Here is an 18,560-nt window from a genome sequence, read left to right on the forward strand (position 1 = left end):
TTTGGTTTTTTTATAATAGAATTTCTTAAGCGCTTACTATGTGCAAAGCACTGTTCTAAGCGCTGGGGAGGTTATAAGGTGATCAGGTTGTCCCATGAGGGGGCTCACAGTCTTCATCCCCATTTTCCAGATGAGGTCCCTGAGGCGCAGAGAAGTGAAGTGACTTGCCCAAAGTCACACAGCTGACAAGTGGCGTTCTCTGTCTCCCCCTTTTAGACTGTGAGCCCACTGTTGGGTAGGGACTGTATATGTTGCCAACTTGTACTTCCCAAGCACTTAGTACAGTGCTCTGCACACCGTAAGCACTCAATAAATACGATTGATTGATTGATTAATAAATCTGTTACTCTAGATTTATTACTCTATTTTACTGGTACATATTTACTATTCTATTTATTTTGTTCATGATGAGCATATAGCTATAATTCTATTTGTTCTGACAATTTTGACACCTGCCTACATGTTTCGTTTTGTTGTCTGTCTCCCCCTTCTAGACTGTGAGCCCATTGTTGGGTAGGGACCATCTCTATATGTTGCCGACTTGTACTTCCCAAGCGCTTAGTACAGTGTTGTGCACACAGTAAGCACTCAATAAATATGATTGATTGAATGAATAGTAAGCACTTCAATATAACCAAAAAAAGGAGTACTGAAACTCCATTTTTCAGATGAGGAAACTGAGGCACAGAGAAGTGAAGTGACTTACCCAAGAGCACCCAGCAGGCAAATGGAGGAGCTGGGATTAGAACCCACGACCTCTGACTCCAGCACCTGTGTTCTTTCCATTAGGCCACACTGCTTCCCTTCACAGTGACTGCATGTAGTCCTTTAAGCTCTGGGACTCAGTTTCCTACCTTAATAATAATAATAATAATAATAATAATAATGACATTTGTCAAGCACTTACTATGTGCAAAGCACTGTTCTAAGCGCTGGGGAGGATACAAGGTGATCAGGTTGTCCCACATGGGGCTCACAGTCTTCATCCCCACTTTACAGATGAGGGAACTGAGACATGAAGAAGTGAAGTGACTTGCCCAAAGTCACATAGCTGACAAGTGGCAGAGCAGGGATTTGAACCCATGACCTTTGACTCCAAAGCCTGGGCTCTTTCCATTGACCCATGCTGCTTCTGCAAACTACACTGCCTCTTCAACTGGGAACCCTGTGTGCCATAGAGAATGGGCCTGAGCTGAGTATCTCATATTTATCTTAGCACAAGCGCTTTGGCAAATGGTAAGCCCTGAAGAAATACCATAATTCTTATTTTCTTCTCCTGCTGCACTATTGCTCATATCTACAGTGCTCTGCACAGTACAGTGCTCTGCACACAGTAAGCGCTCAATACGATTGATGATATTGCTTCTCTTCCTCCTAGAGAAATTATGATGGCATTTATTAAGCGCTTACTATGTGTGAAGCACTGTTCTAAGCTCCGGGGAGGTTACAAGGTGATCAGGTTGTCCCACGGGGGGGCTCACAGTCAATCCCCATTTTACAGATGAGGTAACTGAGGCACAGAGAAGTGAAGTGACTTGCCCAAAGTCACACAGCTGACAATTGGCAGAGCCAGGATTTGAACCTATGACCACTGACTCCAAAGCCCAGGCTCTCTCCACTGCGCCAGCAGCATGGCTCGGTGGAAAGAACACTTCACTTCACTTCTCTGTGCCTCAGTTACCTCATCTGTAAAATGGAGATTAAGACTGTGAGCCCCGTGTGGGACAACCTGATCACCTTGTAACCCCCAGAGCTCTTAGAACAGTGCTTTGCACATAGTAAGTGCTTAACAAATGCCATTATTATTATTATTATTATTATTATTATTAATAGTGGTAATTGTTAAGTGCTTACTATGTGCCAAGTGCTGTACTAAGCACATGGGCAGATACATGATAATCAGGTGCCACTTGGCATGGAGTCCGGAGAACAGGTGTTGAACCCCCATTTTGCAGATGAGGGAACTGAGGCACAGAGAAGTTAAGTGACTTGCCCAAGGTCACACAGCCAGTGGAGCAGGGATTAGAACCCAGCTCTTCTGACTCCAAGGCCTGAGGCCTTTCCACTAAACCATACTAGGCTATTCTAAGAGGAAATCATCTGTTTGTGGGAGTATTTAAGGAGATTTTCCTCTTCTATTCCAAAACTCACCTCCCCTTTCCTGCCCTTATCCATCACTCCTGCCTCCTTCCCCATTCCCCAAAGGAGCTATTAACACTGTAACTGGGGCAAGTCACTTCACTTCTCTGTGCCTCAGTTCCCTCATCTGTAAAATGGGGATTGAGACTGCGAGGCTCTACGTGGGACAGGGACTGTGTCCAACTCAATTTGCTTGTAACCAGCCTGGCGCTTAATACAGTGATGGGCACCTAGGAAGTGCTCAACAAATACCACACTTATTCATTCATTCATATTTATTGGGTGCTTACTGTGTGCAGAGGACTGTACTAAGCGCTTGGGAAAGGACAAGAGAAGCAGCATGGCTCAGTGGAAAGAGCACGGGCTTGGGAGTCAAAGGTCGTGGGTTCTAATCCCAAGCCTGCCACCTGTCAGCTGTGTGACTTTGGGCAAGTCACTTCACTTCTCTGTGCCTCAGTTACCTCATCTGTAAAATGGGGATTAAGACTGTGAGCCCCAAGTGGGACAACTTGATAACCTTGCATCTTTTCCAGTGCTTGGCATATAATAAGCACTTAAATACTTCACATACATCACTTCTCTGTGCCTCAGTTACCTCATCTGGAAAACGGGGATTAATACTGTGAGCCCCGTGTGGGACAACCTTATCACCTTATAACCTCTCTAGCCCTTAGAACAGTGCTTTGCACATAGTAAGCGCTTAATAAATGTCATTATTAAATACAATTATTATTATTACACTACAGTAATAGAGACAATATTATTATTATGCCTCCAGTCAAGGCAAAATTTTCTCTCATGCCACGTCCTAAGACTTTATGTCTCCTAGACTTTTAGGAAGGAAACACGTCTATCAGCTCTGTTGTGTTGTACTCCCCCAAGTGCTTAGTACAGTGCTCTGCCCATGGTAAGCACTTCATCATCATCATCATCAATCGTATTTATTGAGCGCTTACAGTGTGCAGAGCACTGTACTAAGTGCTTGGGAAGTACAAATTGGCAACATATAGAGACAGTCCCTACCCAACAGTGGACTCACAGTCTAAATACCATTGATCAATTTCTTCTTCTTCCCTTCCCTTGGTTGAATATCCCCAGAGTTTGAGGACAGCCCACCTCAGAACCTATCAAAGGATCTTCCTAACTGTCCACTTGCTGGTGAAAATTAATAATCATAATAATAACAATAATAATAATAATAATAACAACAACAACAACAACAACTGTGGTATTTGTTAAGCACTCACTATGTGCCAGGCACTGTACTAAGCACTGGGGAGGATACAAGGCACTCAGGATGGACACAGTCCCCATCTTCTAGGGACCGTCTCTATATGTTGCCAACTTGTAATAATAATAATAATAATAATAATAATAATGTCATTTATTAAGTGCTTACTATGTGCAAAGCACTGTTCTAAGTGCTGGGGGGTTATAAGGTGATCAGGTTGTCCCATGGGGGCTCACAGTTTTAATCCCCATTTTACAGATGAGGGAACTGAGGGACAGAGAAGTGAAGTGACTTGCCCAAAGCCACCCAGCTGACAATTGGCGGAGCCGGGATTTGAACCCATGACCTCTGACACCAAAGCCCGTGCTCTTTCCACTGAGCCACGCTGCTTACTTTCCAAGTGCTTAGTACAGTGCTCTGCACCCAGTAAGCGCTCAATAAATATGATTGAATGAATTCCACAGGAGCTCACAGTCTCAATCCCCATTTTACAGATGAGGTGACAAACACAGAGAAGTGAAGCGACTAGCCCAAGGCCACACAGGAGACAGATGGCGGAGCTGGGATCAGAACCCATGACCTTCTGACTCCAAGGCCTGTGGCCCATCTATTATGCCATACTGTTTCTGCATTTTGCTTTCCCCATGCAAATACGTGCATTTCACCAGAAATTAATAGTTGGCCAAAGAATTTCAGGTTTGACTGGGAGAAAAAGCACATCTACTTTTATTTTTCCCCCCCACCAGACAGCTTCTGATTCATTCATGGATGGATAGCCTACTCTGACTTTTTTATAGTAAGTGCCACATTAATAGTGTTTTGTTTTTTCTTTGTTTGAGGTAGAATTAAGATTAATTCAGATTTTTCCCTGCCCGTAAATGAAGATCCATATTTCATTTCTGGGAAAGACGGCAAGGACTTACTGCAGAAATCCTATAAATTAGCATAAACTTCTAGTTGCTCTTACCCAGAAGGCCATGTAAATTTCACCTTGTCCATATTCTAGAGAGATGTATTTTTAAACACCGACTGCCCAATATTTGTAACTACTGGGATTTATTTTTAATATGTAGTCCAGGAAAATCCATGCCTTTTTCCCATTAAACTTTATTAGCTTAGGGATTGTTCCATTCGTAGACTTTGCACATTCATAAATTCAACTTACACGTAGGGCTCGGAAGTAACGCAGGTATACATCATCTCCCCCTTCTACACTGTGAGCCCAGTGTTGGGTAGGGACTGTCTCTATATGTTGCCGACTTGTACTTCCCAAGCGCTTAGTACAGTGCTTTGCACCCAGTAAGCGCTCAATAAATATGATTGAATGGAATGAATTCATTCAATCATATTTATTGAATGCTTACTGGGCACAAAGCACTGTACTAACCGCTTGGGAGAGTACAATATAACAACAGACACATTCCTGCCCACTACAAGCTCACAATCTAGAGGTGGAGATGGACATTAATATAAATAAATGAATTACAGACCTATACATATGTCTGTGGGGATGGGAGGGAGGATGAATGAAGGAAGAAGTCAGAGCGGTGCAGAAAGGACTGGGAGAAGAGGAGAGGAGACAGGAGATGTGCCCAACAAGGCTTTGAAGTGGGGGACAGCAATTATCTATAACTTCATTTCTTTACATTAATCCTGTTTATTCGCACTGATGTCCGTCTCCCCCCTTCTAGCCTGTAAGCTCACTGGGGGCAGGGATTATCTCTCTTAATTGCTGTATTCTTTCCAATCACTCTGCACACGGTAAGCACACAGTAAGCTGAGAAGCAGAGTGGCTCAGTGGAAAGAGCCCAGGCTTTGGAGTCAGAGGTCATGGGTTCAAATCCCAGTTAAGCCAGGTGTCAGCTGTGAGACTTTGGGCAAGTCACTTCACTTCTCTATGCCTCAGTTCCCGCATCTGTAAAATGGGGATTAAGACTGTGTGCCCACCGTGGGACAACCTGATCGCCTTGTAACCTCCCCAGCACTTAGAACAGTGCTTTGCACATAGTAAGTGCTTAACAAATGCCATAATTAATTAATTCAGTCATATTTATCAAGCACTTACTGCCATCATTAATACTTAATAATAATACTTAATAAATAATTAATTAATATGATGAAATGACTGTCCAATATGAAGAGGTTCCGATCCCAGAACTTTCCAAATGGGGCACTTTTGTGGATTCTTAGATCATCACACTTTGCATTTCTCATATTTTTAACTGAATGTTTCTGGTTTGACGGAGGAAAGGTGACATTCTCCAGCCCTGGCCTAAACTTAGCCTTGCATCATTAGTGAGCATATGGAGGAAATGGTGATAAGATGCACGGAGAGACTGAGAGGACAGGGGAGGGAGAGGAGAGAAGTGACAGTGTTAGCCCCCCAGTGAAAAGGTCACAGGACCAGAAGGTAGGAGACCCAATTCCGCTGTGTGGCCATCATTTTTCTATTTGTTCTGACGACTTGTCACCTGTCCACATGTTTTGTTTTGTCGTCTGCGTCCCCCTTCTAGCCTGTGAGCCTGTTGTTGGGTAGAGACCATCTCTCTATGTTGCCAACTTGTACTTCCCAAGCACTTAGTACAGTGCTCTGCACACAGTAAGTGCTCAATAAATATAATTGAATGAATGAATCTTTCAAGGCCTCAGTTTCCACATCTGTAAAGCCCACCTACCTCTCTCTAGCCTCATAAGGATGGTTCAAGGAGGAGAAATTAGAAAAGCCGCATGGTCTATTGGAAAGAGCCTAGGCCCGGGAGTCAGAGGACCTGGGTTCTAATCCCAGCTCTGCCGTGTGTCTGCTGTGTGCCCTTGGGCAAGTCACTTCTCTTCTTTGTGGCTCAGCTCCCTCATCTGCAAAATGGGATTAAGTAATAATAATTTATTAATAATAATAACAATAATTGTGGTATTACTAAGTGCTTACTGTGTGCTAGGCCCTGTTCTAAGTGCTGGGGTAGATTCAAGCCAATCAGATTGGACACCATCTCTGTCCCAGTTTGGGCTCACAATTCATTCATTCATAGAGAAGCAGCGTGGCTCAGTGGAAAAAGCCAGGGCTTGGGTCGTAGGTTCTAATCCCAGCTCTGTCGCTTGTGAGCTGTGTGACTTCAGGCAAGTCACTTCACTTCTCTGTGCCTCAGTGACCTCATCTGGAAAATGGAGATTAAGACCGTGAGCCTCATATGGGACAACCTGATTACCTTGTATCCCTCCCAGTGCTTAGAACAGTGCTTGGCACATAGTAAGCGCTTAACAGATGCCATCATTAATTCATTCAATCGTGTTTATTGAGCACTTACTGTGTGCACTATACTAATCACTTGCAAAGAACAATTCAGCAATAATAATAATGATAATAATGATGATGATGATGGCACTTGTTAAGTGCTTACTATGTGCAAAGCACTGTTCTAAGCACTTGGGGGGGATGCAAGGTGATCAGGTTGTCCCACAAGGGGCTCACAGTCTTAATCCCCATTTTACAGATGAGGTAACTGAGGCCCAGAGAAGTGACTTGACCAAAGTCAAACAACTGACAAGTGGTGGAGGTGGGATTAGAACCCATGACCTCTGGCTCCCAAGCCCAGGCTCTTTCCACTGAGCCACGCTGCTTCTCATAATAATAATAATAATGGTATTTGTTAAGTGCTTACTATGTGCCAAACACTGTTCTAAGCACTGGGGTAGATACAAGGTAATCAGGTTGCCCCTCAGGGCTCACAATCCTAATCCCGATTTTACAGATGAGGTAACTGAGGCACAGAGAAGTTAAGTGACTTGTCCAAGGTCACACGGCTGATAAGTGGAGAAGCCGGGGTTAGAACCCACGACCTTCTGACTCGCAGGCCTGTGCTCTTTCCACTAAGCCACAAATAGAAACAATCCCTAACCTTCAATGGGCTTAATCCTCATTTTAAAGATGAGGGAACTGAGGCCCAGTGACTTGCCCGAGGTCGCACGGCAGACAAGTGGCGGAAGAGGAATTAGAATCCAGGTCCTTCTGATTCCCAGGCCCGGGCTCTAGCCACTAGGCAATGACTGTCCCAAGCTTAGTACAGTGTTTTGCACATAGTAAATGCTCAAAGAATACCACTGGTGGACTGATTTAGCATTTAGAAGGGCCGAACAGTTCAGACACAATTCCTGCTCTAGAGGAATTAGTCAAGCAGGGTGACATACCTACAGAAAAGTATACTGATGTCCGCCTCCCTCTGTAATAATAAAATAATAATAATAATAATAATGGCATTTGTTAAGCAGTTACTATGTGCAAAGCACTGTTCTAAGCGCTGGGGAGGATGCAAAGTGATCAGGTTGTCCCACATGGGGCTCACAATCTTCATCCCCATTTGACAGATGAGAGAACCGAAGCATAGAGAAGTGAAGTGACTTGCCCAAAGTCACACAGCTGACAAGTGGCAGAGCCAGGATTTGAACCCACGACCTCTGACTCCCAAGCCAGGGCTCTTTCCGTAGACTATAAGCTCACTGTGGGCAGGGAGCCGCATGGACTGTGTCCAACTTGATTAGCTTGTATCTTTCCCTGCACTTAGTACAGTGACTGGCACAGAGGAAGCACTTAAATACCACAAAGGTCGGACAGCTTCTGATGAGCAGGAAACATGTCTATCGCTTCTGTTATATTGTATTCCCCCAAGTACGGCAAGCGCTTGATAAATTCCATTAATTAACTGGTAATCCTTACCTGCCTCTAAAGTAAGGGAGAAGAGAAGCAGTGTGCTCTAGTGGAAAGAACTTGAGTCAGAAGACCTAGGTTCTAATCCTGTCTCTGCCACTGGTCTGCTGTGTGGTCTTGGTAAGTCACTTCACTTTTCTGTGCCTCAGTTGCCTCATCTAGAAAATGGGGATTAAGACTGTGAGCCCTATGTGGGGCAGGGACTGTGTCCAAACTGATTTGCCTGTGTCCACGCCAGGGCTGAGTACAGTGCCTGGCAAATAAGCAGCACTTCAGTACAATTTTAAAACTAAATAAATGAAAGAATAAGGGGAAACTACGGCTGTTTCATCCTGTATTGCTCAGACAGCAGTGTTGAGAGTGTAAGCGTTATGCAATATGCAGAGTAGTTAGGTGCCAAGGTCAGTAAGCTGTTTTTAGAAGGCACTTTTATAATGCTGCTGGTTTCCAAAATGGTTAGCATGGGAGAAGCAGCATGGCAAGAACCCGAGCCTGAGAGTCAGAAGGTCATGGGTTCTATTCCCGGCTCTGCCCCTTTGTTGTGTGACCCTGTGCAAGTCACTTCTCTGGGCCTCAGTTCCCTCATCTGTAAAATGGGGATTGAGACTGAGCCCCACGTGGGATAGGGATTGTGTCCAACCCAATTTGCTTTATCTATTCCAGTGCCTGGCACATAGAAAGCACTTAATACCACATTTTATTATTATTATTATTATTATTATTAGATGGAAGCAGAACTGAGTCCTTAGCCCTTCCAAGCAGATGGGAGGGCAAACCCCCTGTTCTCTGCAGTGTTGTGGATACCACCAGGGCTAAGCATACTGTAGAAGTAGTGTGGCCTAGGGTGGGTCAGTGGTCCTGGGTTCTAATCCCAGCTCTGCTTTATTCCGGCTGAATGACCTTGGGCAAATTACTTTTTGGTAAGCTCCTTGTGGGCAGGGAAAGTGATTACTAAATTGTACTCTACCAAACACTAAGTAATAATAATAATAATGTTGGTATTTGTTAAGTGCTTACTATGTGCAAAGCACTGTTCTAAGCACTGGGGACGTTACAAGGTGATCAGGTTGTCCCACAGGAGGCTCACAGTCTTCATCCCCATTTTACAGATGAGGGAACTGAGGCACAGAGAAGTGAAGTGACTTGCCCAAAGTCACACAGCAGACAATTGGCAGAGCCGGGATTTGAACCCATCTTTCCACTGAGCCACGAGAGCTCGACACAGAGTAAGCGCTCAAAGATAAGCACTCGATAATAAAGCCAGAAGCAGCATGACCTAGTGGCAAGAGCACAGGCTTGGGAGTAAGAGGACCTGGGTTCTAATCCCAGCTCTGCCACTTGTCAGCTGTGTGACCTTGGGCAAGTCACTTAACTTCTCTGTGCCTCAGTTTCCTCATCTGGAAAATAGGGATTAATATTGTGAGCCCCAAATGGGACAACTTGATTATCTTCTATCTATCCCAGTGCTTAGAGCATGTAGAAAGTGCTTAACAAACACTGTAACTATTCTTATTATTATTAATCAATAATTACCATTGATTAAGGGCCAATGACATTACTGGGAGTTTTCAGCCATTATTATTATTATTATTGTTATTATTATTATAGTATTTGTTAAGTGCTTACTATGTGCCAGGCACTGTTCTAAGCCCTAGGGTAGATACAAGTTAATCGGGTTGGACACAGTCCCTGTCCCACATGGGGCTCATGGTCTTAATCCCCATAATACAGATGGGAGAATGGAGGCCCAGAGAAGTGAAGTGACTTGCCCAAGGTCACACAGCAGACAAGGGGTGGAGCTGGGATGAGGACCCAGGTCCTTCTGACCCCCCCAGGCCCCAGGCCCTAGCCACTAGGTTGTGTTGCTTCCCAACTAAGAGAGCCCCAGAAGTCCCTAAATCAGAGGTCATGGGTTCTAATCTCTGTTCTGCTGCATGTTTGCTGAGTGACCTTGGACAACTCACTTCTCTGAGCCTCAGTTACCTCATCTGTAAAATGGGGATTAAGACTGTGAGCCCCATGTGGGACAACATGATCACCTTGTATCCCCCCCCCCAAGTGCCTAGAACAGTGCTTCACATACAGTAAGTGCTTAACAAATGCCATTATTATTATTATTATTGTTATTATTATTATTATTATTATTAGAGAGTCTGGACTCAGGTCAGCCTCCCCTGGATGCTAGAGCCCTCCAGTTTTTCTAAAGTAAGATTTGGGGCATCCCCACTGCTCCCCAAGTCCCTACACCTTGACTGCTGCCCCCAGTCTATGGCTGAAGCCCAGGCAACTCCCAGAAAGGCTCGCGGTCTTAGTACAGTGCTCTGTACATAGAAAGCACTCAATAAATATAATCGAATTCATTCATTCATTTAATTGTATTTATTGAGTGCTTACTGTGTGCAGAGCACTGTACTAAGCGCTTGGGAAGTGCAAGTTAGCAACATACAGAGACAGTCCCTACCCAACAACGGGCTCACAGTCTAGAAGCGGGAGACAGACAACAAAACCAAACATGTAGACAGGTGTCAAAGTCGTCAGAACAAATAGAATTAAAGCTCTATGCACATCATTAACGAAATAAATAGAATAGTAAATACGTACAAGTAAAATAGAGTCATAAATCTATACAAATATATAAACAAGTGCTGTGGGGAGGGGAAGGAGGTAGGGTGGGAGGGATGGGAAGGGGGAGAGGAAGGAGGGGGCTCAGTGTGGGAAGGCCTCCTGGAGGAGGTGAGCTCTCAGTAGGACTTTGAAGGGAGGAAGAGAGCGAGCTTGGCGGAGGGGCAGAGGGAGGGCGTTCCAGGCCCGGGGGATGACGTGGGCCGGGGGTCGATGGCGGGACAGGCGAGAACGAGGTACGGTGAGGAGATTAGCGGCAGAGGAGCGGAGGGTGCGGGCTGGGCTGGAGAAGGAGAGAAGGGAGGTGAGGTAGGAGGGGGCGAGGGGATGGACAGCCTTGAAGCCCAGGGTGAGGAGTTTTTGTCTGTATAAATGAATGAATCAGGGTCCAGCCTACCACCTACTTCCTGGGGCAGCAAGGAGAAAGCTCCTTGACAGAGCGTTCCCACCTGCAAGCACTGCTCCCCAAATCACATCTCTCCTCAGAGCCCAGACCATCTCACCCAGCCCCTACACCTCAGGCAGAGACCAAGATCTGACCTCTCTATAATATTTAGTCCTTTTAGAATGTGAGCCCACTGTTGGGTAGGGACTGTCTCTATATGTTGCCAATTTGTACTTCCCAAGCGCTTAGTACAGTGCTCTGCACATAGTAAGCGCTCAATAAATACGATTGAGGATGATTTAGTACTCTCCCAGGTGCTTAGTACAATGCTCTGTACACAGCAAGTGCTCAATAAAGACGATCAAGTGAATGAAAAGTTCTTCAAAACCAAAACAAATGTAGTTCAAATCACCTTTTCCTGGTTCTATTACTTTTCCCCAACACACATGTCCCACGAGGACACTCCGTATTTCCCTGTTGGCATCCCAAGGTTCACATTCTCTTCTCGCTCTCGGGGGAAGGAACTTCGCTCCTGCAGAGTTCTAACTGCTGGACTTTGAACCTTTGCTGGACGGGTCTTCTCCGATCCGTCCCTCTGCCCTGTGTCCATCCAGTTTAGTGGCAAGAGCCCGGGCTTGGGAGTCAAAGGTCATGGGTTCTAATCCCGGCTCTGCCACATGTTTGCTTTGTGACCTTGGGCAAATCACTTAACTTCTCTGAGCCTCAGTTACCTCATCTGGAAAATGGGGATTAAGACTTTAAGCCCCACTTGGGACAATCTGATCACTTTGTAGCCCCTCCCGTGCTTAGAATAGTGCGTCACACATAGTAAGCGCTTAACAAATGCCATTATTATTATTATTATTATTATTATTGGTGCCTCAGTGACCTCATCTGTAAAATGGGGATGAAGACTGTAAACCCCACGTGGGACAACCTGATTACCTTGTATCTACCCCAGCGCTTAGAACAGTGCTTGGCACAGTGCTCTGCACACAGTAAGCGCTCAATAAATACGATTGATGATGATGATGATGATAGTAAGCGCTTAATAATAATAAAATAATGATGGCATTTGTTAAGCACTTTTGTGAGCCCCACGTGGGACAACCTGATCACCTTGTATACTCCCCAGAGCTTAGAACAGTGCGATGCACATAGTAAGCACTTAAGTGCTTAGTACAGTGCTCTGCACACAGTAAGTGCTCAATAAATACGATTGAATGAATGAAATGCCATCATCATCATCATCATATACAAAACGCCGTTCTAAGCACTTAAAAAATACCATCATTACTAGTATTATTGCACCTGGGACTGGGAGTCTGAAGGCCACGGGTTCTAATCCCAGCTCTGCCACTTGTCTGCTGTGTGACCTTGGGCAATTCACTTCACTTCTGTGGGCCTCAGTTACCTCATCTACAAAATGGGGATGGAGGCTGTGAGCACCATGTGGGACAGGGACTCTGTCCAACCCGATTTGCTCATAACCACCCCGGCATTTAGTACAGCAGCTGGGCACAAAGTAAACGCTTAACAAATGAAATAATTATTGTTGAAATTATTATTAGGAGCTCTCGCTGTGTCTGGCTCTCCCAGGACCCCAGGGTGCTTTCCCTCACCTCTGAATTGGCCAAGCGTCTCCCCCTTCCCTTACTTTCTTCCCACCCCAAGCAAGCCTGGGCCTTCTACTTACTCCCCATTTCTTCTCTCTGATTGATTAGGCTTATATACCAGTGACAGGCACTGCAGATTGATTCTCCTGGCTTCCTCCTCCTTCTCCTAAATCTGGGAACCAGGGGAACTGGCTGTCACAGTGCCTCAGTTTCCTCATCTGTAAAATGGAGCTTTAATAACTCTCCTCCCTCCCACTTAGACTGTGAGCCCCACGTCAGACAGGGACTGAGCCAACCTGATACCTTGTACGGCGTTTAGTAAATAATAAGCACTCAGCAGATGACATAGTTATATCATTGCAATTACAATCCCCACTGTCATTATGGCTTTTCTGTGTCACCTAAGCATTTGTGTAGTCAATCTCCTCCCCCATCACTTATGTCCACATCTTTATATTTTGTTATGTCCTTGCCTGTGATTTATTTTAGTGTCCACTTCCCCCACTAGATTATAAAACAGGGATCGTGCCTACTAACTCTGATACTTTCCAAGTGCTAGTACAGTGCTCTATGCAGAAAAACAAAATCACTCAAATACAATTGATGGATGGATTGTCTTGGTCTGAAACTTTCCTGAAGCGCCCTCCTCCTTAACCTCTGACAGACCACTGCTCTCCCCATCTTAGAAGCCCTGCTAAGATCATCTCTCCTCTGGGAGATGATTTATTTATTTATTATTTATTTATTTATTGAGCTCGTATTTATTGAGCACTTACTGTGTGCAGAGCACTGTACTAAGCGCTTGGGAAGTACAAGTTGGCAACATATAGAGACAGTCCCTACCCAACAGTGGGCTCACAGTCTAGAAGGGGGAGACAGAGAACAAAACAAACATACTAACAAAATAAAATAAATAGAATAAATGTGTACAAATAAAATAGAGTAATAAATACATACAAACCTACATACATATAAACAGGTGCTGTGGAGAGGGGAAGGAGGTAAGGCGGGGGGCTTACACTTGAGACTGTAAGCCCTCTGTGGGCAGGGACTGTTGCTCTATTGCTGAATTGTTCTTTCCAAGCACTTAGTACAGTGCCCCCCGCACAGTAAGTGCTCAATAAATACGATTGAATGAATTATTCACTCTCCACCACAATTACATTTATGCACATATCTTTACATTCAGTTTCTTTCCCATCTGTAATTGATTTTAGTTTCTCTGTCCTCTGCTAGGTTGCAAGCTCCTTGAGGGTAGGGATGTGTCTGTTAACTATCTTGTCCTCTCCCAAGGTTTTAGTCTAGCACTCAGCCAAAATTAAGGGCTCAGTAATAGCTTTGATGAGATTTTAGGGTGAGGATGGGAATGTCCGCCTCCAGAAGCAGCCCCTCTAGGACCTGTATATATGTATATATGTTTGTACATATTTATTACTCTATTTTTTTATATATTTTACTTGTACATAGCTATTCTATTTATTTTGTTAGTATGTTTGGTTTTGTTCTCTGTCTCCCCCTTTTAGACTGTGAGCCCACTGTTGGGTAGGGACTGTCTCTATATGTTGCCAATTTGTACTTTCCAAGCGCTTAGTACAGTGCTCTGCACATAGTAAGCGCTCAATAAATACGATTGATGATGATGATGATGATGTGGCAGGGAGGAGCAGACCCTCCTCCATAATCCCACCTCCCTGATGTCTTAGATCCCTGAAAGGGTAGACTCGGTAGCCAACAACTGGGCCAGATCTGAAGCGCGCACTCAGCTCCTTCAAGGATCCCAGGGGGAAGGAAAGGTAGCGGAGAGAGTCGGGCCCGGGAGTCAAGAGGTCATGGGTTCTAATCCCAGCTCTGCCACTTGTCTGTTGTGTGGCCTTGGGTGAGTCGCTTCACTTTTTTGGACCTCAGATACCTCATCTGTTAAATGGGGATGGAGACTGTGAGCCCCATCTGGAACAGGGACTGTATCCAACCCGATCTGCTTGTATTCACCCCCACACCAGCACTTAGTACAGTGCCTGGCACACAGTAAGCACTTAAATACCACACTTGTTATTATTATTGTTATTAAATTATTAGGAAAAGGTAGTGAGATTTAATTTCTCCCCTCTAGACTGTAAGCCCAATATGGGCAGGGATGGTATCTCTTTATTGCTGTATTGTACTTTCCAAACATATAGTACAGTGCTCTGCACACAAACGCTCAATAAATACGATCAAATGAATGAATGAATTATGGGAAGAGTCCGGTCCTGGGAATCAAATGACTTGGATAGTAATGATAATGATGGTATTTGTTAAGCGCTTACTATGTGCAAGCACTGTTCTAAGTGCTGGGGTAATAATAATAATAATAACGATGGCATTTGTTAAGCACTTACTATGTGCCAGGCACTGTTTTAAGGGCTGGGGGGGGACACAAAGAAATCAGATTGTCCCATATGGGGCTCATAGTCTTAATCCCCATTTTACAGATGAGGTAACTGAGGCACAGAGAAGTTAAGTGACTTGCCCAAAGTCACACAGCTGACAAGTGGAGGAGCCAGGATTCGAACCCATGACCTCTGACTTCCAAGCCCGCGCTCTTTCCACTGAGCTACACTGCTTCAGATACAAGTTAATCAGGTTGTCCCACGCGGGGCTCACAGTCTTCATCCCCAATTTACGGATGAGGTACAGACAGATTTTGCAGACCGGGGTGCTAATCCCGGCTCCACCATTTGCCTGCTGTGTGACTTTGGGACAGTCCCTTGACTTCTCTGTGCCCCAGTTTCCTCATCTGTCAAAAGGGATTTGCTATCTGCTCTCCTTCCTACTTAGCCTATGAACCCCCTCTGGGACAAGGATCACGTCCAATCATCCTGTCTCTACTCCAGCACTTAGTACAGGGCTTGGCACATAGTGAGCCCTTAAATACCACAGTAATAGTTATCTAAGAGCTGGAATCACTCTTATTCAAGGAGAGGGAGGGCATCCTAGACTGAGAAAGATAAACTCGAGTCTCCCGGGGGTCTGGACAGTCTCCTGGGTCTTGGGGTGGGGGAGGGCGTTCATTACTGTTCATTTTTCAGCCAGGAAGCCTCTGTGCTGGACACTAGATCAACAGATTACATTTAAAATGACTCAGCTGTTACTTAAGCAGAAGTTCTTGGAGCCAGATTGCGAGGGGGGCCGGGGGGGAGGGTCTTCAGCAGAACACTTTGGACCATGAGGAGATTCTCAAGGATGCAATGGCAAACTGTGCTAGCACCAGACGGCCCTGCTAGGTAGGTAAGCTTTTCCCCGAGAGCTTGGATTCGGATCATCAGCCGGTCTCCAGGCAGATCCGCCTACGAGACTAGTAACTGAAGAAAGGCAGATAAACAGCCAACCATCCTCTAGGGCTTTTGAGCATGAAATCCTCCTTACCCTTCAATCCCTTTCTGATACCCCGAGGAGATTTTTTTTTTTTTAAAAAAAAGGTGATGTTTACCTCCCCCATTTAATGGGCTCTGCAGATTGGGATGGAAGTCCGAACATCCTGAAGAGGAGAGATGCTTTTGTTTTGTTTTTTTTTTGTTTCTTTTTCTGAGCCCAACCGAAAGGACAAAAACCCAGTCTTCTAATGCTTTAGTAAAGCAATCTCCACGGGAAGATACAGAGCGGGAGCAGCAGAAGAGAAACTTCAACCGACTAAAGGTCACGGACAAAATAAGCACTAAGCCAGCCCATAAAACGTTGCAAAAGAAAAGAGTTTGCGGTCTCCGATCCAGCAACCTATAAGACAGCTGCCATGGGGAAAGGAAGCGTGGTGAGCAGCCGGCAGAAGCCCGAAGGACAGAGACACGGATTCACGGTACTCACTTTTCTGCCCTCTCGTCTTCAGCTGGGAGATCCTGTGGGCGCTCGATAGCGTCGTATTTATAGCCTGGGCTGAAATCGCTTCCTCTAATTTAAGCTGCAAACAGACGGGTTCTTTGCCATCCGGGATGACCGTACCGTCTTCATCGTTTTCCTGGACAAGCCGTATGGAGAGAGGCAAAGGGGATGAGGGTTAGTGGGGGCAGAGGGGGGGATCTTGACGATTTGATACCCGCTCGTCACTCGCATCAAATCGATAACGTGCGTGGCCCCCCGAGGAAGCGATCAACGCTGCCTGGACTTCTGCATTTCTGGCTTTGCATGAACCGTCTTCCCCAAGTGGACTCTTGCATCAGCAAGCTGTGGACAAGCTCTTTTGACAACTCCCCCTCTTGACTTCCTCTGTCGAGCGTGGGCACCCGGTAAGGGGGAGGAACAAACAAGTTCCCCTTTGCGACTGGTGGTTTTTTTTGTTTTTTTTTTCCCCGCATGTGGGCCCCAGGAGCAGAGCAGTCCGGATCACCTGTCGGTTGGCGAACCCTCGACGGTGCGGAGATCCTTGCCGGCTTCTGGCTTCTGCCTGATTCGCCGTCTCTTCTTGCAGCTCGGTAGTAGCTCCTGGCTCTTGTTGTCTGGGGAGCGAGTGGGAGAGAAAAACAAAAATAATAAAATAAAAATTAAAAAAGGAAAAACCACAAGCCAACCGAGCAGCACACCTGCAGTTCATTCATTTGATCATCTTTGTTGAGCACTATCTGAGCGCTGAGCGCTGTACTAAACACTGGGGAGAGGCCAGTACAACAACAAATGGACACATTCCCTGCCCACAGTGAGATTACAGTCTAGATTGGAGGCTGATGCTTTGCTCTCCAAACCGAGAATAAAGGAGGGTTTAATCAACTGTGTTCATGTACCCTCATGGGCTTTTCGATACCCTCCCATGCCATTTTAATTTGACCACTTGGCTTCTCTAATGCCAACCGATTCTCTGTACCTTTATCTCATCTATTTCACCGCCGACCCCTCACCCAGGGCCTGCCTCTGGCCTGGAATAATAATAATGATGGTATTTGTTCTAAGCACTGGACAGTTTACAAGGTGATCAGTTTTAAGCCCCATTTTACTGATGAGGTAACAAGCACAGAGAAGTTAAGTGACTTGCCAAAAGTCACACAGCTGACAGTTGGTGGAGCCGGGATTTGAACCCATGACCGCTGACTCCAAAGCCCGTGCTCTTTCCACTGAGCCATGCTGCTTCTCCGGCAGGGGAATGCCCTCCTCCTTCAGACAATTCTTCTCCCCACTTCCAGAGACTTAGTAAAATCATGGGTTCCAATCCCAGCTCCGCCCCTTGTCAGCTGTGTGACCTTGGGCAAACCACTTCACTTCTCTCAACCTCAGTTCCCTCATCTGTAAAATGAGGATTATGATTGTGAGTCCTGTGTGGGACAGACTGTGTCCAACCTGATTAGGTTTTATCTACTGCAGTATTTATCTACTGCAGCACATAGTGCTTCGCAAATATCATAATTATTATTATTATTGTTCTCTTGACCTCAGTTACCTCATCTGTAAAATGAGGATTGAGATTGTGAGCCCCATGTGGGACAGGGTCTATGTCCAACCTGATTAGTTTGTATCTACTGCAGCACTGAGAACAGTGCTTGACACATAGTAAGTGCTTAACAAATACCATCATTATTATCATTATCATTAAGAGGCTTTCCAATCAATCCAGGCAATCGTATCTGTTGAGTGTTTACTGTGTGCAGAGCGCTGTACTAAGTGCTTGGTAATAATAATAATGATGATGGCATTTTTATTAAGCACTTACTATGTGCAAAGCACTGTTCTAAGTGCTGGGGAGGTTACAAGGTGATCAGGTTGTCCCACGGGGGGGCTCACAGTCTTAATTCCCATTTTACAGATGAGGAAACTGAGGCCCAGAGAAGTTAAGTGACTTCCCCAAAGTCACACAGCTGACAATTGGCGGAGCCGGGATTTGAACCCATGATGTCTGACTCCAAAGCC

At 45.3% G+C, this 18,560-nt stretch overlaps 1 protein-coding gene across 1 annotated transcript in view; it reads right to left on the reverse strand.

Annotated features, from left to right (window-relative positions):
* IRAG2 (inositol 1,4,5-triphosphate receptor associated 2) overlaps window positions 1-18,560 on the reverse strand; it is a 224,946-nt gene that overhangs the window by 136,830 nt on the left and 69,556 nt on the right. Inside the window, exons 16-17 of the mRNA XM_038771719.1 lie at window positions 17,053-17,161; window positions 16,533-16,683 (exon numbers count right to left, since the gene is read on the reverse strand). Of these exons, the coding sequence (XP_038627647.1) occupies window positions 16,533-16,683; window positions 17,053-17,161 (260 nt within the window). The remainder of the gene's footprint in view (window positions 1-16,532; window positions 16,684-17,052; window positions 17,162-18,560) is intronic.

The sequence above is a fragment of the Tachyglossus aculeatus genome, chromosome 2 (assembly GCF_015852505.1).
Source record: "Tachyglossus aculeatus isolate mTacAcu1 chromosome 2, mTacAcu1.pri, whole genome shotgun sequence".
Classification (NCBI taxonomy): domain Eukaryota; kingdom Metazoa; phylum Chordata; class Mammalia; order Monotremata; family Tachyglossidae; genus Tachyglossus; species Tachyglossus aculeatus.